This window comes from Struthio camelus, chromosome 2 (assembly GCF_040807025.1).
Source record: "Struthio camelus isolate bStrCam1 chromosome 2, bStrCam1.hap1, whole genome shotgun sequence".
NCBI classification, from domain to species: domain Eukaryota; kingdom Metazoa; phylum Chordata; class Aves; order Struthioniformes; family Struthionidae; genus Struthio; species Struthio camelus.
The window spans coordinates 7,798,918-7,820,943 of NC_090943.1; the positions used below are offsets into that span (position 1 = coordinate 7,798,918).

General features: G+C 39.7%; 1 protein-coding gene across 10 annotated transcripts in view; it reads right to left on the bottom strand.

The window, feature by feature from the left end:
• XYLB (xylulokinase) overlaps window positions 1-22,026 on the bottom strand; it is a 99,518-nt gene that overhangs the window by 3,757 nt on the left and 73,735 nt on the right. For all 10 annotated transcript variants that reach the window (XM_009681872.2, XM_009681854.2, XM_068934186.1 and 7 more), the window contains 3 exons: window positions 11,330-11,388; window positions 7,159-7,246; window positions 4,821-4,915 (listed from right to left, as the gene is read on the bottom strand). In XM_009681872.2, the coding sequence (XP_009680167.1) occupies window positions 4,821-4,915; window positions 7,159-7,246; window positions 11,330-11,388 (242 nt within the window). The remainder of the gene's footprint in view (window positions 1-4,820; window positions 4,916-7,158; window positions 7,247-11,329; window positions 11,389-22,026) is intronic.

Below are 22,026 nucleotides of genomic sequence, written 5' to 3' on the forward strand. Positions count from 1 at the left end.
ACAACTCCTCCTAAGTGGTTCCAGGAGCATTCTTCCGGTGGCAATTATATAGATTTATTTTTATAATTGAGGTCCAAAGGGAATAAAGAGCTCTCAGTGATGCATGAAAACTCAAGAACATAAATTCCCTCTCTGTCATAGCCTCAAACCTAATATATCAGACCGTGATATTTAACAAACGTAATTACATGTATCACAACATGAACCTTATTATTGTCCATAATTTAATTGCCCTTGCTATATTATGGCCTTTTCTCCTGCTTATCTCTACAGCCTACTCTGCAACATTAGCATTACTCTGGCGGCTTCATTTACCAATGCTAAACTTCACTCCCAGGACGATTTGGCCACACTCTTGGAAGTCCTACAAATAAATAAGAAAACGCTAATGACAAACATCGCAGCATAACAGAGGATAACTTAAACTGCCTTTCCTGGAAAATGCATTCAAATAAATGTTACCTTGCCCTCTTACTCCCAATCAAGTATGTCATCCTCTTCTTATAGCTCACCCTGGTACGAGCCTATGAGCTCAACCGTTTCTTTGTATAACGTCTAGAACAATGCCACACTGCCCATGCTGTTCTCCACAAGCAAAATTAGCTACAAATTACTTCTACTATTAAGTTACAAAGCACACAGATCCTTCTATCGTCTGCTATGCTATGCTTCGTTAGCCAACGACTGGAGCAATTCAAAATTTACAAACGAAAAGATGATGCTGATGATTGTCAGAGTAGGCTAAAATTAATCAGGCCCTAGCAAACAGCTGCTACTTTTGCTAGGTTTGTTAGGTTGTTTTGTTTTTGTTTTTTAAACCAGTCACTCTCAAATTACTTCCAAGTCAGAGATTTGCTTAAGAATCAAGAGATGAAGTTCAAATGTTTTATTTTTAAAATCAAAACAGTTGTTTACCTTGCTTAAAACAGAAGGAATATGCTTAATGTAGAAAGAGTATGACAGTGTCCAGACATAACCTGAAGAAAACTCCAAGGAACCACACCTCAAACAAAATTTACTTTACATATTCATTCTGCAAGCATATCTTAATCAGTTTAACAGGTTAAAATAAAATTTTTATTGGCTACACAAATCACTTTAATCAAACTCCCATCAATACTTATTATCATATTTCCATGGCTGTATCATTATTACCTACTTTGCACTAAATTACTGACCTAAACCAATTCGAGAAAACAACCTCCTCCTTCTAAAAATCTAAATCAACAAAAATATAATTTTTTAATCAATAAAAAGGTCACTATAACTTTCTTGGATAACACAGTCACCTCTATAAATCCGCATACCTACAAGGCAATTCAACAAAGTCAAGAAAACCTGTTAGGCCTACATTTTCCTTTCTTGAATTTTTGTAGAATACATACATCTCAGGGGAATCAATAATGCAATTAAAAATTACAAATCCAAAGGTAGTGAACTGTGCTCCATCTTCTCCCTACAAAACTCTACACAACAATATTACAATAAATCTGACACTATGCCACAGGCACACGGCTTGTATAAACACAAGTGATCAACTCCAGATAATCATGCTCCCTCTCATGCTTTTTTGCTTAATTAACCAACAAGCCAACCATTTCTGTTTTAATAGATTACTAAAATAGAGCTGAATTCTAATGCCATAATAATAGATTCCTACTGTCTGTTAACATATACTTATTGCTATAAAGTCTCCTGGTTATTTCTGTCATGCTTAGCGGTTCTGATTAATCTTTTTCCCTTGGGGGGAGAGGAGGGAAGGGGGAGCGAGCTCCAAAGAGGTGAGATGACTCTCTAACTTCTGCTATTCTGAAAACAGGGGAGAGGAATTCATCGAGTTCACCCATCGCTGACTGACTTCAGCTAGCCTGGCTGAGCAGTGACCAAAGACGATCACCACAGTGGTTATCACCACAATACCTTAAGACCTATTCTGGTATCTACTGAATGAGAAATAAGCTCAAGTCGGGTGAAGCATCCACCCTACAAATTTACTCTGAAATCAAGATCAGCTAAGAGTTAGGATCTTAGCCACAGAGAGGGATTTACCCTTTTTGAAACAGCCCCTTCCAGTCAGCCTTGTCTGCTACAGGATAAAGTCACGCTTTTACCAGACAAGATGCAACTTACGGGACTTCAGTTTCCACTAACTCCACCTCTTACAAGCACTGTGCTTCCCATCTTGTGACTTCACTCTATTTTATCTGCTCATCAGCTTAACTGAACACAAAAAGAGGCACTAAATCTCAACCAGAAGAGTTGTTTTGTGTGCTCTGACCTTCCCTTTCGAATTCACACTCGGCATCACAAACGACCCTTTAGCAATCAAAGAAACGGCATGAGTAAAAATGTATTTTTGGTTCCTGAAAAGCTCTGCTGCGTGCATAAGCCTTGGCATTCAAGCCTAAGCTACAAGCTGTAGTGTTTAACCTCTGTCCATAGGAGGTTTTCCTCCCTCCAACGATCTAGCACGTGTTGCCTCCAACCTGCACCAGGAAAAAAGGGCAAAATCAGACCAGATTGCTGGGCTTCTTTTTTTTTTTTTTTTTTTAAAAAAAAACACTCTGCCAAGATTTAGCTGTAGCAGTCCAAAAAATATAGGGAGGTGGTCCAGGCACTTTCACATTGGTTAGCCAGACTCTTTCAGAAGAGCTCCTCAGTGAGACAGAACTTAACCTCAGGATGACTTTGAAGTTTATAAAAAGAACCGTCATTTAAGCGAAAGCCTCTAAACTCAACAGAATAAAATTGGATGGACAGGGAAATGCAGCTCTGTAAAAAACAGAATCAAACTGACTCATCACATTATGAATTTTTACTGCACTGTTCATGCTAACACACTGTATTACTGACAAGCCCTCTGGCTTTCTGCAGTTTCACAGGCATGTAACTAGCCAGGGAATCCACCACCAACTGTAAAATTATAAGAGAGGAAGGAAAAAAAGATTGGTGTGGAATCTGTAATTGCAAGAAGCTGCTTTCAACAGAATGAAGCTGGGAGCGAAGCTAAAGCACGGGAACGGTTATTCCTTCACGTGATGTTTGGCCGCTACCTTCTCTATCACTCACTCGCATCTACTGGGGTAATAATTCACTGCTGTACATCATTTAAAACCAATAAAAAGATCTGCTATCAGAGCCAGGCCTAACCAAGTGGAAAAGGAGAAGAAAAGTATTGAGAGGAAAATAATTAACTCTTTTAGCTTCCAGGCCGTTTTATGCAGATAGTAAAATAGAAAGCGGTAAATGAATTCCCCACTGATCTTTCCAGTTAGCTGAGCCTGGCCCCTGCAGGGGTGCAAGGTGCCTGCTGCTGTCGCAGGCCTCGGTGAGTGGCAGCTCTGTTCCTTGCCCTTGAGTTCCTACAGCTGAAGCAGCCCTGGGAAGTCAAAAGCAGATCTCCAAGCACTCACCACCTCCACACAAGCCTGCCTGCCAGCTTTTCGACAGCAAGCATTTTTTTTTTTTTTTGGGGGGGGGGGGGGAACAAGGCAGCATGTGGGGTCGAATCAGACAACAGGGAACTGCCCCCGAAGAGCATTCCCCACCAAAGGCTTCCGCGGCAATGCACGCTATGCAGGCCATTCCTGTTAATTATTTTATCTTTCAAAATGAGGGGGGAAGGTTGAGTAAATGAGATCAGATCAATCAAGTTTAAATTATTCAATGTCTTAATATTTCTGAAGGGGACTTCTATTCGATTACTGAGCTCCTCCATCTCAGTTAATAATTAAATAATATGCTGGCAGGCACAATGCAGCATGATCATTTCTGTTATTACTCATGATGATATCTGGTGTTCCACTACACATGTAGCTCGGAGTTAGTAGTTCTGGCAGATCATTAATTTCTCAGTTTAAATAAAAGCTTTAAAACCTTGATGCCTGCAGTTAAGGCATACCCAAATACACAGAGCATAACACTGTTGATGTAAAAGAAGTTTCTACATAGCTGAAGACAGAGTTAGATTTACCTTTGGCTATTTACGTCTGTATTCTCTAGGATTCTTGCTACATTGTATTGCCATGTATTAGCTGGCACTATATGTCAGAAGCTGTAGTAAACAAAAGCCTTTGGAACCGGACAGTGAGAGGTGCAGGGTTGCACTGGAGGCCCTGAGACAAACTCCTTCCTTGGTTTTACATGGACTGAAACCGTGTGGTTAGCAATAATGACCAACTGTGATGAATAATTGTTTTGCTTTATCTACATAGCTCTATAAAGCACAAGCTTCACCTTTAGACAGGCTGAAATTTCCAGGACTGTCGTGCTGCTGACAAACTGTGCTTATACAATCCTCCTAGTTGACACTCTTTCAGCTCTTCCAACCAAGAGCTATGAGTGAAGATGTACAACTGCTGACCACTGTTCAAGATCAGGCTAGAAGGGATTTTTGGGGTGTTTTCCAAAAGGGGAAAAATACTGTCACCACACTTTTTTAAATGCTACTTGCTGCAAGCAAGTGAAGACTATTTTGTCAGTATTACCAGTGACGACTTGACTGATCTGTGTCCAAATGCAACCTATTTTGTAACTTACTCTGTTCCTTAAGGAATAGATTTTGCCTCTCTGATCACATCCAAATAGGAAAATTCACACTCTCAGATCTGGATGGAATGATCATTCAGATATCGTATTGTTACGACCCTAGAGATCTCCCCAAAAATCAATCTTTATACCAAGGATCAAAAACGGAGTTAACAAAGTATTCCTTAAGTTAATCTATTTTGTTGGAAAATTAATAAATCACTAGAAAATTAGTAAAACACTAAATTTTGAAGTAGCAGGAAAAGAAAAATGACATTCCCAAGCTTGCTCACCTCTTCAACCCCAGCGGTTGGTGTAACAGCCAGTCTAGGTTCTGGTGCTAATTTCACAACCTCAGCCAAGGACACACCAGTCTCCGCCACAAGCCCTGCAATGAGAATCACAATCCTGATCAATACAAAAAGCAAGATGAGGGATGTGCCTGGACTCCCTGGCAAATTAATACACTATATTGATTCTGCCTGGTCAGGTCAGCATTCACGATTGAAGGATAAATGGCCAGAGATCTTACATTCCAATGCACTAGTCCGGGAAGTGGGGGCTCTGAGATCGAGTTTTTGCCAATCACTCAGTTCATACCCTGGAGAACAGGCAGGCAGCAGAAATGCTGCTCAACAATATCAGTAATTATTTATTACAATAATACAGTAAACAGCAAAAATACGTGGACATAAGAGATTCAAGGACAAAATGTGACTAAACAAAATAAAAAGGAAGAGAAGTGAAAACAGCATCAAGAAAACACGTAACAAATCATCATTAACCATACTGATATATAAGGAAGCAGAATAATAGGGGAATCCCACTACTACAGCATTTCGCTTTGCAAGTGAATCACAGCATTTCAGGAGTTCCCTGTTACTCCTGCCAAGAACCGCAGGCTAACTGTGGAATACTCTACTGGTAGATATACGCTGTAATGTTATTAAGGCATCCTTGCCGTCGATATTTCATTTATATTAGCAGGTCTTCACTTTTACTCTATTCCTTTGCTTGGCCAAGAGTGAGTCAGCAGAAGGCATCAGTCAAAAATGTTATTTCGAAACGCACACAGCAAGCCTCTGGCGCTCCGCTGGCAGAGCACCTGAGCTACTGAGTCCCTTGCTCAGCCTGGCATCCAAAGTCTTCACTCAGATACTCTGTCAACCAAGCTCCAAGACGGCATATGCCAAACTGGCAGAGGGAATTCACATCTTCCAACTATACGAAGTAACTGCACAAATTTTAATGGAGGCTCCACATTTCACGTGTATTTACAGACAAGGAATTGGCCTGCAGCAGAACGCACTGGAAAGGCTGTGGGGGTTTCTGAAGCAGTAGGCAGAGTTTGAGTAAAAAGAGAAAAAAAATGTTTGGAGATTTAGTCCCCATGGCTTCAAACACACTTGATAATCTAACAGTAGTGTTTCCACTATCCTATAAAAGCATACTTTGCCTGACGGAGTCCTTGCATCTTTCTGGAAAAGAGGAGAGCGTGCTCTGTGTGATAAACACACTGACTCAATGGCTTGGCTATACAATTTTCTGTGCTACTTTCAAATGCAGGAGAGCATGCAGCCTTCAGAAGCTATAATGTGACAGCAGAATTTGCTTCTAAAATTAAAACTTGGCTGATTTTTTCTGATGACTGATGTTATCTTTTTCACGCTTGTTGCAATGCCATGATCTTACACGAACTTGTATGGAAGCCATCCATTCTTAAAAGGCCAAATTCTAAGGTTTTATTCAAAAAAACTGAGACTAACAAAAGTTGGCCTAAAAAAGGACTTCAGAATACAATCCACATTCCTTAATTTGTTTAGCAGCAAGGTATTAAAGAAACCATTTCAAAACACCTGAATAAAATGTGCTGCCTGGGATTCAACTCCATTTAATGGCTGAGAGCCCACCCTCAACATACAACGGCGTGCATTAACAGACTTAAGTTAACTAAAACTTTAAATCTGGAACTTGGACTGTTGCACTACACTGAGTGATGTACTATAACAAACAAAATGACTGGGCAATCTAAGAATATCCCAAGATTTATACTTTTACAAAACAAAGTGCACACAGCCTGAGTATGGAGTACAGTACAGCTTGCACAACCTTTATCCTGATGTTTAAAAGCTGTAAGATATATATAGGTTTAATGATATTTACTTAGTCATCATTATTACCAGACTTGTCTACCCTACCTTCTCTAATCCTCTTTGTAAGGATTAATTATTTGTTTGGTTTGACCATTTCAGTGATCCAGTCTACATCACGGACTCCAAACTGTGCCAGTGTGCTAAGCTGATACCTTTAGCTGGCTGTATTCTTCCCCAGGAAAAGCTATTTGGAGGAAGCAACATAACACATTAAGGTCCTAGACCCTCCCATGCCAATCTCAGCAGTTTTCAGATCCTATCCGGGGTTGAGACATAGATTCGAATTATAACCTAAATGCTACTCTTGGGCTCGATCCAAGCATACCAATATGAGTGCAAACCCTCCCTTTGACTTCAGTGACCTTTCAGCCAGATCCACACTGCTTTATTCTCTCGTTTTCAGTAACGCTAATCCCAAGTATTAACTAACTGCAATTAAATGCCCAGGCTACTCAGAAGTTTCTCCTTACAGTCTTACCATGAATTGCTCTGTAAGCACTTCCTAAACAAGCAGAGTTGGCGGTATCGATAGTGTACACTGGTGCGTTGAACACGTCAGACAGGACCTGAGAAGTATCAGAGCATCAGTTACGCATGTCCATGAAAGACAAGGGATAAGCAATTCCCTATCACTGCTTGGGAAAACAAATGGCTATTGTACACTCTAGCTAAGCATTTGGGCACACACTAAACAAGGCACCAAAGGCAAAGACTCCTGAACCTTGTCACGTAACAGAACACTGGCAAATCTGACCTAGAGATGTAACTGCAGTAGGAACCGAAGCCCCTTTTCTCTCCAGATCTCCTGGGTACCACCGTTCTTTTATTACAAGTTCAGAAGATTTTGAATTTAGGTATCATCTCCCTCGTAAGTCCAGATAACCAGCTCACGCCGAAGGCTTACAACAGGGTAAGGATATCTATTCAGGAACCCACAATTGGTTGTGGTGACAGTTTTCTTTCATCACAGTTATGGCTCAGCCAAGTGGGAAGGAAGGAAAGAGGGATCAGTCATGGCTCCCTAATTCTCAGGTTTGATATAGTAAAAAGTACAGCCGTACGAAAGGCTACTTCATACTGTCTAAGCCTGCCATTTTTTGCCTCCAGCACTCCCATCGTGTTAGGGTTAGTAGAAACAATGGCACAGGAGCTGGTTACACAGGCTGTACATCCACTCGGGACTTTCCCGTATTCAAGGAATCTTTAGCTAAAAAGATACAGCCAGTCTGCTTGTTCTCAGCTTGAGCAATACGAAGAAAATGGTACAGGCAAAGAATTTGTTTTGATATCCAACAGATACTAAATTTATTCCATCACACATCATACCACCCACCGCACTGAATTCTACAGCGGCCGACTCCTGTTTACGAATATATGCACTCTTTCCCACAGCGCAGGCTTAGGAAAATAGATACTGGAAGGGAAATCAAAGATGCATTTCAATAGGGAAGTGGGAGGTTTAGGGACACAGGAGGCTCAAGAACTCTTTGCTGAAAATATTGTCAACAAACTGATTTCGAATTAATTAGATATTCTGCTTTCATCAGCTCTAGGATTGCAGGTATCCATCAGGCTGAACAACAAAAGAAGCAGGTAACAATTCAGATTTAATTTGTGCTGGTTTTATTACTTTTATCAAAGGTAACAGTACATCACCTGATCCACATCAGCATAACAGAGTCTAAAATAAGGCCACAGTGTCCAGGAATCTAAACCATCCAGATAAGGAACTTGCAACCCTGATCCAGGGATTTACAACCCCTCTGATCACAGGCCCCAGGGCTTCATAAAAGATGACTATGGAGTTTAATTTCTATATGCTGTAGAAAAAAACGGTATGTGACATTTCAGAAGGATTTGCCTCTCCATCTGAAAATTCTGGGAATCTACAAACCAAAATGTTTGACTATCACCCATTCAGATGCTTTTGAACTAACTGGCTGTTTTTAATTAGAATTCAATGAAAGCCTGAGTGCATGCGTTTAACACACTCTCTCTGGTAATACTGCCACAGAAGTATTGTCTAACTTCTGTTTGTAAGCAAGCATTGAGCAATATATGAGCCTCAATGCTAGAGGACAAATGGAAAACTAATCACCGTATCTATTAAAAAGTCCTCTGGAAATGAGAAGGTCGTAGAGCACTGGTTTCACAGCTCATCTTGCTAGCCAATAATATTGTATTGTCTCAACACATTCTCCATCCGTTTCTTCATCTCTATTAGGTGTTTCTTGTCTTACGCTTGAATTGTGAATTCCTTTGGACAACAGAGGTCCTTTGTTTTGCATCACTGCAGAGCGTTATACAATGCAGCTCCAGTGTATATTGAATGTTAATACAGACTGTAATACTCCAAGTAAATAATAACTACCTTTTGCATCACATGATTATCAAATTAAGATTATTCTGAAGTTCGTACATTTAGTAAATCATTTGAAACTGTGATTTTTCCCATGAATAATTTTAAAAGCAACTGTTAGAGGTTTTACTGTCAAAAATATTTCAGAGTTATTCACGCGGTCACTAATTAAGCACCACATATGTTCTAAAAAGCTTCCCGTGATAGGGGAGAGAGCTGTACTAGGGTTCTATTTTTCAGACAGATTTTCCTAAGTTGCTTCTTTTGCTGTGTAAAATATAGGAGCTCCTGAACACTGATTAATTAAATGATAGTCTTTTGTAGCCCTGGGACAAATTATCCAAAACTGACCACGATAAGGGGTGGAAACTGTTATTGTTCATGCAACTGATATGGTTTCTAAGGTTTTGATTAAATTAAAAAGGAGGATCCAATTAACCAGTGATTGAATTAAGTGGATGACACTGTATTGATCATATTTTTTTTAAGACATTTCTAAGGAGTTTTTAAAACAGCTCTATTGTTACACTTGAACAGCAAGTACTAGAGCAGTCACTTTTTCATCCCCACAATTTTTCAGCTCTCTACCTTTCAGAACTACATGTTACAAGAACATTCAGCTCACTGCCTTCATTCTATTGCCAGGAGCTCTTCCTAGCACCTCAGGTGGATATACAGCTTTAAGAACTCATCCATCTATTAATCCAATCTCTATCTTGACATATTCTTAGTGGAATTACTCCAATAGGAATCAATGTTTTAATCGATAAACCTATCTGTTAACTTTTCCAATGCCAAGCAAAATAACCTAAAGCAGGTGGATAAAACTGAGCAAAAGAATCCAGGCAGATGGAGAAAGGTGGCATCTACAGACAAAACATGCCAAATTCGTTCTGTCTCAATCAGGTCTACAAGCTATAGTTATATAAGCAGGAGCTTCAAATGACTTAGGAGAAAAGAGAGCTTTTTGCTCTTTGACCTCCATTCACTCCAACTCAAGTTTCGAAGTACAGATGCCATTCATTTCACACAATTTCACTCGTCAAGGAATACAGTGCATAGGCTGGTGGCTAGACTCCCTCTGTAGCTGGTGGAAAGGGACTGGCATCTCCAGAAAGCAGTTCTCCCTATCCTGACCAACTTCAATGCGAGGATTAGGCCCAAAATTAAGACAGGAACCTTTTGCTGAAAATGTCTGTCTCCAAGCACAGCGTCTAAGCCCCTACCACAGCCAACGGGAAGGCTGGTCAAAACAGTCAGTGAAGTCTAGAAAGCTCTTCAACTCACCTGATGGGAGATATCTGCACTTGATACAGTAAATCATCATTCGGTTTCCTTTGCACTATAACTGACCAGAACTCTATTGACTACTGCAGGATTCTAAATGAAAGATCACATACAGATATCACAGCACAGAAAACTGAGTTCACAACAGATGAACCCCAACTCAGATGTCTCTTTGATAGCAAAAGCTTGGTGAGTGGCCTCTCACCATTAGTAAGGCTTTGCGAAATCTCAGCGTGGCGCTCTCCCTTTACTGCAAAGCAAAAAACCTTCCAGATGTGTCATCAGTGGGCACATGCCCACACCTCAAATACAACTGCCATTCTTCTGACACCGATTTCAAAAGGGAGGGCAACAAATAAACGGGCCATAGAAACTGGGCAACTTTTCCATCTCTTGGGAGGGACCTTCAGGATGGGGCCAGAGTGGTGCAGAAACAGAAAGTGTGCAGAAATCCATTGTGAGGATCTTAGCCAGAGCTGGATGCAGGAGCAGAGGAGGGTGGGAAGAGGGAGGGCGGATTACATAGAAGCATAGCCTCCTGCCCAATATGTGACGTAATGCTAACAGATAATCAAAACAACAGGGAAAGTATTTTTTTGAGTTTCAGCATCAGCATAATCCCCTCCAATCTAAATCTACGCTCTGACGTGATCATAATGACAAAAATGACAACAATTTCACGTATCTTATCAAGTCTCTGCTTGTTTTTTTTTTTTTTTTTTTTTTTTGCTGATTGATCTAACATAAGCGATTAGGCCTGGAAATCATCAATGTTTCACATAGAGAACGAGTCAACAGTAAAAAACTGCAAAATTCAACATGAAATTAACATTAGGCTAATGCTCTCCACACTAAAACTCAGCAAAACCCCAAAGACCTGAAGCTGACTCACAATCCTATATCCATAATCTCCTGTGCAGCTGTAGTGGTTTGGATTCAGTACCTCAAAATAAAAATATAGAGAAGATTGATTCCAGTGCTACTGATTTAATTTGGTACTTACCTGCAAGATCTTTTCATTGTGGGATGCGCCACCAGTAGCCAAAATCCTTGTTCTCGGCACTGCAATGAAATACGTGACATAGGTCAGACTAAAAGTACATATTGTTAAGATTTGCACTACTGAACCAAGCAATGAGAAGGAAGTGGGAGTCAGATGGTCTGGGCTCTCTCTCTGCACATCTAATTTACCTTCTGTAAAAAAGAAGATAAAACTAATTACCCACCATTCCAAGGCACATCAGAACACTTCATTAGAAGTGGAAATATAAATATTACAGTTCTATTATTATTACAGTGCTATCAAAATCATAAAGATTTGCAAAGAGGTATACAATAAGAAAGGCAGAGTGCTTTTACACTACAGCTCTCGTTTGAGGTCAGTTTGGTTTGGATCACAGCTATATATATATATATATATATATATATATATATATATATGTATGTATATATGAACTGACAGATAACCTTTAAAATCAGCAGTATTTTCCAAAATTATCTCCTCATGACGTTCACAGTCAGGGTTCGCTGAAATCTGGGTATTCCCTATACGCTTGCTTGAATGACAGGGAAGTGTGTCAAAAGGTAATTAGAGAAAGTCTAAGTCATTTCAGAAACTATCTGAATCTTCATCCAATGCAAAATCATAGCTTTGGAGGTATTAAACAAAGAAAATCACTTTACATTCTTTAAAGACATTCACCTTTCCATCCCACTTTCTTGAATTTTGGTCCTGCACCCTGTCACCTATTTGCGTGCATGCTCTTCTGGAGCATACCATACGACGAGCCATATACCTATCCACAACCAGAATTCAGCAAGGTATTTAAACATTAGTAATCCCACTGACCTCACTGAAATTCTTTAAAGGCTTAAACAAATGCACAAATACCTTGACATCTTACATACCTCCTATTAAAAAATATATCTAAACACTAATTACCATAGTCTTTAATTCTGTAAGTGCCACCTTCCCCAAAAGGGGGATTTTACTATGGTTATTATTTTGTTATCTTATCCTCAGCTTTAGTAAAAGCTAAGGATAATTTATTTCACACAAAGGAAAAGTTGGTCAACTTCTACTGCGGCCCTAAACAGCTTGTTGCCAATTAGCCTTTTAAGTGTCTTAATGACAAAAGCCTGTAGATAAAAATAGCAACAAAGAGAAGATGCAGCTCACAAGGACTCCCCATGCCGTTCCTAAATCTACAGCAAGGTGCTCAGGCAAAGCCTAAGACCCAGTCAAAGCACTGCATGGAGGATCCTATTTTGCTGATAAATTTAATCTTATTTTCCTCTTTGGAGGATATTCAGTGATGCACAAATTGGGTTTTAAAAGCCATTAGGATCTCTGTCAATGTCAGTAAACAAATAAAAGAAACAGCAGAGTGATTCCTCAGGGAAAACAAGTTTCAATTATACCAACACAGAGTGACAGATCCCTGCCAAGATTATCACAACAACATAATAGCACAGAAACCAGTGAAAAATAACTAGTAAGCCTCTGCTCCCGAAAAGCAAACTGAAGTCTAAATGGTTTGCCTAGTAGCTGCAATTCTGTCTTGCTAGACCTTGTTGCAAATATAAATTCTTGCAGAAGCACCGTATCCAAGATGAAAACAACACTGAAAATCAGTCAGCAAGGCAGAACGAGAAACAAACTCGTTCACTACACTTTGCTGTGAATAAATGCAAAGAATGAGGCACGCCTCCTCCCGCAGCCCCTGGAAAAGGGCATAATGAGGTGCTGGCTACCACCACCCGGGAGGAACAGGGGGCCAGATACAAGCGGGGAAGTCAAGCGCCGGCCATCCCAGTGAAACTTGCAAAGCCATCGCAACTCAGCTGCTTCTTGCCAAAGATAGCGTTTTTGCATTACGACTATCCAGGAGAAAGCGGGTCACCAAGGTAAGCGTCCTGCTATCAAAAGCAAACTCTGTTGACTCAGAATTTCATGGTGCTCCTGACTACTTTGCCTATTCCCATGTTACTTGAGACTATTCCAAACAATGAGCAGCTATGAAGGTGAAAATTATACTTTGTTGGTATTATTATATCCTTTGATTAGATGCTACAAAGACCTCTACTCATTGCTACATCAGAAGATTTAGCCTTAGTCTACATATCGATTTACACCATAACTGTGACTTAGGATACTGCTATATAAATGAGCTACTACAAGAATAGCAGAGATGACTTTACAGTGCAGTAAATGAGTATGCATTTACCCTACTTTTAGTTGAGTTAGATGTCTACCAAGAGGGGAACCTGACCATAAATCTAAAAACGTTTAACCACCTGATTATCAGCACATCTATCTTAATCCCGACCAATTCCTCTGCAGCTAAATGCAAAGAATTATTTTAGCATATATCTAACTGTATAATGTGTGTACTTGATAAAATAAATTAAATAACTTCTGAAGTTTCTAATGTTGGCTGGACATCTCAAGTTCTAAACTGGATCAACTCAAGAGTAAAAACACACACAGATACACAGTAAAAAAAAAAAAAAACCAAACAAATCTATGTTGAAGCTACATAAAGGGCAAACCATTCATTCTCCTCCCTTCTGACAACGACTGCAGCTCACTTCACGAGAACATGTCCCAGCAGGTGACAGCCTGGAGAACCCCAACCACAACTGTTCCATCATTGAACCCAATGCCCCATACGGTGGGACTGGTCTCCACCCTCCACATGAAGAGCGATCTCAGGTGAACCTGGCACGCTGCATTTCTAGCGGTGGCTCTGGGTACAGCCAGAGCAGGGACAAGGGCTTCCTTGGTCTAGGTTCAGCCAGTCTTTTTTACAGAAGAGGACTAAGTCCCAAAAGAGCTGATCCACATTTGCTGAATTTTAGGTTTTATTTCTTATTTCAGTCTTTCTCCCGAGAGGAAGGAAAACGCATTGATCACTGGTTTCAAGGATTGTCTTTTTAATGCCAATATTGTGTGCTTTCCTGAACGGTGGACATTTGCTCTGAGATGTGTAATTGGATACATCTTATAAATAAATAAAGAAAAGCCCATTATTTATGTATACAGGGGCATTAACAAAGACATCGTTCATCCATCACTAGCGGTGTTCTCAGCCAGCTGCGTTTGAATTCGTCAGGAGCTACCCCTACAGCAGTGCACAGAAAGAACTTAAATACCTTGTTACTAAAAAAAACCAACAACTGTAGCAAACATAATTCATGAATTCGATTCTTTGACAGTCGAGAGAATCGGTTTAAACATCTTTTAATTAAAAGCCCCCCGCACAGTACCTAACCAACCAGTTTATTTCCTTCCTATTTAAAATTTTATGATTTTGAGAGAGCTGATGCTGAATTTCAACCCTGTCTAGAAAGTGTTTGCAGCAGCACATAAGAGTGGTGGTGTCCTGAAAATTCAGTTAAAACAGTAATTCCCACTGAGGGGAAACAAACGACGCAGGTAAAGAAGTTTACTTACGCAGCAAGACCGAGTACCACGCACTTTTGCGCACGTGACTTAGAAGCCAGTCCATTTCCAAACCCATCACTATCCACATGACAGCCGCCACTCTGACCTGCTCAGACATCCAGCAAGTATTGAATGATGCTAAAAGTTCACCTCCTGCCTATTGTTTTCAGTCAAAAAAATTACTTTAATTGAAAAACACAAAGGAAAAAAATCTGTCACAGAGAAGATAAACCACTGTTGTTTGTTTTACAGCAATTGTCAGTGGCCCTCAAAAAGACTTAAGTCCCGTATCACTGTATGTTTACAAACGCCTAGGAAGAACCAATTCCTTCCCAGAAAAGCAAGCAATTTGAGCAGATTAAGACAAGAAGAGTGAGAAAGTAAAAACGTTTAAAAGTGCAGACACAAAAAGCCTTGCTCAAATTCATTCAGCAAGGGGAACGGCAGCACCAGTAACGCAGGACCAGTCTCGTGGGCAGCCCAGTGGCCCCTCTAATGGTTCTGGCACGTACCCATGGCTATTAGGAAAAATAATCACATAAGCAAACTCACATCAATCAGAGGTCAGTGCTGATAATTAGCACCAAAAGCTGGCTGCCACATCATTTGCGCAAGGCGGTTGGAGGCAGAGTTTTGCCCTCTTTGCCTGCCAGGCAGGAGACTGGGTGAGCCCATTAGCAGTACGGGCGCCAAAATCAATTGCAGGATCCTGACCTTAGCGCTTTCGGGTCTGGCTTCAGCCCGTTTCAGTCCTGAATTTTGCTAGCTCACGTTCAGCAAAGTCACAAAGCAGAATGTGACCTACCATTTTGAGGTTAAAAGCTCTTCAGTTCTTTAATCTGAATTTCCACTGTTGCACGTAGCCCTCCCAGCTTGTACCCCAAAACGCCAGGTCCCTGCTGACATTCAGAACTCCTAAAAGACATTCATAACATCTTTCCCATAACAACCAAATCCATAAATAAAACAGAACAATAGCACTTGCATTCAAAAAGCAGCTGATTATGCACACGAACCCATACCAGCTATAAGCATGATTGCGAATAACTGCAATTTACAATTTGCAAGCAATGGGAAAAGTATCAGCTCCTCCTTTATTTCTCTGATCAACTCCAAACACTGTAATTTAAAAAAAATATGCATTTTCTAGCTTTTCATTCAAGAAAAGCAAAACAAAATATATCATCATTTTGTCCCATTTATAAAACAAATGCTCCAAAATTGTCCTACTTATATATTAACGCTTCTAAAACTCATGCTAATCTTTCTTATTCATATAAACACTGTGAAATTAAGCTCCTGCTATGGTGCAGGCTCATCTTGTCTATGCTTTTAAATACGAAAATGTACAAGGCACTGTACCTTTTACCCTTAACTCCTAGGACTGGGTCCAAAGGAACCTGCTTCTCTATCTGCTTGTGCTGTATTACTTTTGACACCCCAAAATACATCATAACAAAGAGAAAAGGCTGCCACAAACAAACCTCTAGCACACTACACAATACTAAGACAAAAGTGAGCCAGACCCCTTTTTTTTTTTTTTTTTAAATTAGAGGCAACTAAAAATTTAAATTTAAAAAATTTAGTACAACTACAATTTAAAAGATTTAGTATAACTACCGAAGTGAATGATTTACAAGCTTAAGGACAAACAATAAAATGTATTCAGACAGCATTACAATACTAAAAAGAAACTAATAATACTTAAAACCCATGCACAGTATTTTTAAAAAGTGTTTCTCACTTCCATTTTAAAGTGTTAGATAATTTATTAGAGAGAAAAGCAAGCCACATTTGCTACACAGGCCGGCTGTTTTCTCACTTGTAAACAAAGAATATTTCACATTTAATGATTTGCTTTAATTTCATTGAGGGTTTCAATTGCTAAAAGGTAACGTCAAGAATTTTTCAGATATAGCATTAATTTTTTTTTTTTTTTTAAATACAGTGTCAAGGGGAGGAAAAAAAACAAACAACCTTTAAGGATAAAATGGATCATCAGTCTGTAAAGCTACAGCTTGTATCATATCAGTTGTAATTCAATAGAGGAAAAAACATCAATTTTTTCAACAGTAATGACAAATATAGCTAATATTCTCGATATTTACACTACTTACATAGTTAAAAGTCTCTACAAAGATGTGGGGGAGACCTGGCAGGATTCTTCTTGCTTACGCTGCTGTAAGGCAAGAGCAATACCACTAAAATGAGTGGGTGCGCCTACACCTATGGAAAACAGAAGAAACAGGCTAGTCTCCAAAACTAACTTACATGTTACTACTAATCTGGGTTGCTGAAGGTTCTCAAGTGATACCGATCCCAGTAGCATTAAGTTGTTCTTCATGAAGATACCAAACTTGGCTTTCCTGAGGCCCTACCTCACTGCAGACAAAAACTTTTTATTTCACAACCTGAAGCACAAGGATACCAAATGGTCTAGATCTGAAATTCCTCTTAATCTAGCTCACCTTCCGATATGAACTTACGATTTAACATTGACTCAAAGCCTTCTCCTTTTCAATGGATTTCAAGAAAAATAAACACTGCAACATATGCACAGAAATTCTCTTTTAACAGCCCCTTAAATCATGGTAGATCATCCCTGTGATCTACCATATACACACAGTTTAAGATGCAATGTAGGAAACAAAATCAACTTTGGATACAATCGCACTGACGATTCAACCTCATTGACTTCAGCGGAGATAGAGAGCAAGGAAAATTTTAGTTCTTGAACATTAAAGACTTCTTGGGAACATGAAGATCAGCAGTCATAACAGCGTTATAACATATACACTGATATGCTTGCAACAAAACCTCCGGAATATTTGCACTTCTTGTAGACATACTGCAGCACTGCAATTGCTTATCTATTCAATGTGATTTTATTTTTTTTGAGACACTAATCTCTATTTGACAGAACATTGTGATGAAGCCTGGGCTAAATTCCAATGATAATGAATTTTTAAAAATCCACAACAACAGCATAGAGTTTACAGTAAGGTTTTAAAAAAAAAAAAAAAAAGGGGGGGGGGGGAGGAAGCAGTTTCAGACCAAAAGTTTTCTTGTTTTCTGTTTTGTTATCCAGACTTTGCATACAACAAGAATTGTGAAACTTAAAAATAGAGTGTGTTGGGAAAAGTACTCATCTCCATAAAAGCCATTCAGCAGTTGTCCAGATACCCATAAAGTAGCCAAAGTTCCAATTAAAGGCTTAACATAAAAGCACCCCCTGCTTTGATTTATCCCATGCTTCAGTAATTATTCATAGACACTTGGCAACACCTCAACCATGACTTTGCAGTTCAGAATTCTTGTCCTTCAGCAGATAGATGTGAAATCTGGACCAACTGCAACCACTTAATTGATTCTCAAAAAATGTTCTGAAGCAGGTGTTACCAGCCTGATTTTACACATGGGAACACTGAAGCAAATATATGAGATTTTGCCGAAGACCCAAGAGAGGTGGTATGAGACTCAGAATCAGAGCTGAGCACTACTGAGGCCACTAGACTGTGCAGTTCCATCCACAATAGTATATTTTTACAGAGGGAGGAAGCTTTTGGAAAGTTCACTTTTTCAACTCGGAAACAAAAGAAGAGACCCAAACTGGATACTCTGAACCCTCTATCCCGCCAAGACAATCATAACTAATGGATGGCACCTTTGAAATATAACCCTCACATCCATTATGTAATACCATACCTACAGAGCGCTTCAAAAACGTTAAGACCAGAATGGACCATCTGCTTAAAGGAGATCACACAATTTTAACACAGTGATTCCTCCATCCAACCCAGTAATGTATTTGCTGAACTACAGCATTCTAAAAGACACAGAATTTCAGCTGAACGGCTCAAAGTGACCGAGGATTTAAGGTGTCTACTAGCTATTTCCATGCTTAATGACCTTTACAGTTAAATATTTGCACTCTTTCCATAATTTAGATTCTATCGTTTAAACGTCTAGTTGCACAACCTCTGTGGCTTTTGTCTTCCAGTTAAAGCATCACTACAGGACTGGGTTTCCCCTTCATGTCTTGGCACTTACAGACCACAATTAAACTGCATCTTCTCTTTTCTTTTCATAAGCTAAGAAGATCAAGCTCCATCACTCATTAAAAGGCATACTTTCAAGACCGCAAACCACTGATGCTCAGAGCTGCTGGTACACCACCAGTGCCCAGCAGAAATGTCCTCACCACCCAAACCACTATCAAAAAAGAGCAGAGCTGGCAACAGTATTAGCAACATCTAGCCTAGAATTGTCTGGCACTGCATGCTGTCAGTTTGCCTATCCAAATATTTAGTAGGAACGTGCCAGTATCTAAGGACTTCCGATGAATCATAGAGAAGCCTCTGCTAGAAATCTGCCTGGTTTCTCAGGAGAACATGCCAGCTTTGAAGGTCTGCAGCGCCAAGAGAGACCTGCTAGAGCACCACGGTAGGGAGCCTGGCGTCCTCAGTCCTGGCCACAGGAAGTCCCAGAATTAGGGAGAGCTCCGCACCGACTTATGCAAGAGCACACCTGGGACTACTGGAAATGCAAATTTATATTCCCTATGGTTCAGTTCCCAGGGTTAGAGTTCAGAGATTCACCCAAAATCGGGATGATGCAAGATGTTCCCAGAAATTCGTTAGAAGCGCTCTATTGCATTGCAGCATAGCTCAGCATTTCCTCAAAATATTCTGACAAATGAGAAATCCATGCATGAATCTGAGCAGAAAATACACCCTCCCATGCATATCACGATTCTGGTGTGCGCATAAACACGGCATGTAGCTTAATAGACCACATGTCAGTATATAACGCTTCCCTTTGAGTTCTTTAGAAACACAAAAACAACTTTTTTTTTTATTTTTTAAAACTATTTGTCCTCATATACGTGAATATTGAGCCTAGCAAAGCTTAGAAGGCAAATAAAAAAATTACATTGGCACATCAACATACGACACCGTCCATGGAAGGTTAAAATGAGAAAAGTAAGGAAGGAGATAAACGAACCGCCTAAGGTCACCCCAAATCAGTAGAACAACCAAGAATAGAACAAAGGCTTCTTTGGTACTTAGATCACAAACGCATTCAATTCTCCATCAGTTGATCTGCAGAGTCCATCCATAAGAAGACATGCCCACAGGAGAAAATGTAATAACAATCAGGGGCAAGTTCAGCATTACCGAAAGCTGCGGAACATAATTAAAAGGTCCATGGTGTGGGGACTTGAACGCCACTCTTGAGCGAAGAGAAAAAAGAGCATCCTTCAAGGTATTTTGATTCTAGAGAAGCCAGAACAACTACAAACTGAAGGGAAAATCAGTCTGGGATCCAGATTTGCAAACCAGACCTCCACCAATCAACCCTACTATGCTTCACTCAGCACTTGTCTTTGGACATTAACAAAAACTTTAATATGCAAAGGCCTACAAAAGAACAGAAAAAAGGCCAAGGTCCAAATATCATTTCATTTTTTTCAAAGGATAAGAGAAAAAAAAACATGCAAGATCAGGCAATTTTGATGTTTTTCTTTACAAAGTTTTTCAAAAGAATTATTAGAAGTTTGTTGGCATCCACAAGCATTGTCTGTTGCTCTCAATGTCCTAGAACTGTTTCTGTATTTGCTGCTGGTGAAGGTTTCTCTTCTTGGTTCGTTCGTTTTTTTGTTTTTGTTTTTGTTTTTTTTTAATACTTCCTTTTACTCCTCTCAACAGAAATAACCCACAGGTTATAAAGTGCTTCTCAAGAATAAAATGAATTGACAGGAGGGTACATCTCCTTACAGAACGCACGGCTGAGGCAGCCAGAGGATCTGCTTATTTTATTTGGCTGTCCAAGTTCCATATGCCAAGAAGGGAAGCAAACATTCCTGAGCGAGAAACACTTGCTCCTTTTTTCTAAAAACTACAGAGAATCTGCTAACAGAAAAAAAATGCATTGACCTTCTATATGTGACCATACCAGGTCACTTCACTCTTCTCAGCCTCTCTCTTTCGGTACCTAAAGCAGGGAATGACCCCTTATACTAAGTGAGGCTCCAAACACTACTAAACTCCTCTGTTATTAATAAACCTCCTGCTTTCCCAGTGGCTTATATATAAATGGATTTTGTGACCTCTCGCAGACTAAAACTAAATGGAGAGTATAGCTTTTTCCCTTTTAACTGAAAAAGAAAGGCTAGAATATAGGCAGATTAATAAATAGAAGCAATTATTATTTCTCAAGAATTGTCATACTGAATAGGAAAGCTGTTATGTTTCTCGGGGTATCTGAACAGGAAGGGTCCAGGTAAGTACTCATTCACGGGGTTGGGTTCATGTAAATGGGATGCTGTTGCCAAGCAACAATAGGTGCTAAGGAATGAAATACAGTCTGCAAAAACCTAATAGCCTGGAGAGAAAAAGAACTACAACCTGAGATTTATGGCATATATAAAAGGAAAAAAGCTGTTCTCCCACACACAGAAAACACAGATACTTTATTATAAATGTCCTTAGCATGGTTTTCCAAGGCATAATTAAGCAATAAAATCCCGCCCACCCCAAATCAGACAGGTGAATTCCTTTTTAAGCTTTGTTCATTAAGCTTTCTAGAAAAAAAAGATTTTCAGAAATTAGCCTACCAAGGCAAAAGCTAAAATTTAACCCAAAGAGCTTGCTTTTGCACAAGAAGAATATTCTATACACAGACAACATTTCAACTGCCAATCAGCTATCTACTCTGCCTTCTTATGTTTTTATACCATGCTCATTAACATTGCATCTGATCATCAGAAATTCTCTTTAAGCTTATTAAGATTTTAAAATATTTTTAGCAAGTTAATTAGAATACATTAACAGAGCTCATCTGTGTTCACCCATCATGCATATTTTATTTTATTCAGGCAAATTGCTTTTAAATGAAATACCAGCCCTGGGAAGGGTACAGAGTTGGGTACTGAACAATACCACCCCTTGCTACAATGTTCCACTTCCAAATATCCTAGTAACTTCATGCTACTGGAAAGGGGAGAATTTTCTGATGGCAGAAGGGTTTTTTAGTGCCTCCCTTACCACACTCCCCTCCATCTTGGATCTTCTAAGTATCTGGATCATCCTCTGTTGACACCACGTTCCTGCAAAACCCTCAGCAGTCAGTATAAACTAAAGCAGTCAGGAGAACGCTTCAAGAGGAACCCAAGTGAGGTGCAACAAGGTCCACCTCCGGAGAAGAAAGCAGTACCTTCAGCCCCTCAGTCTGCAGTTCAACAGCTCTTACAA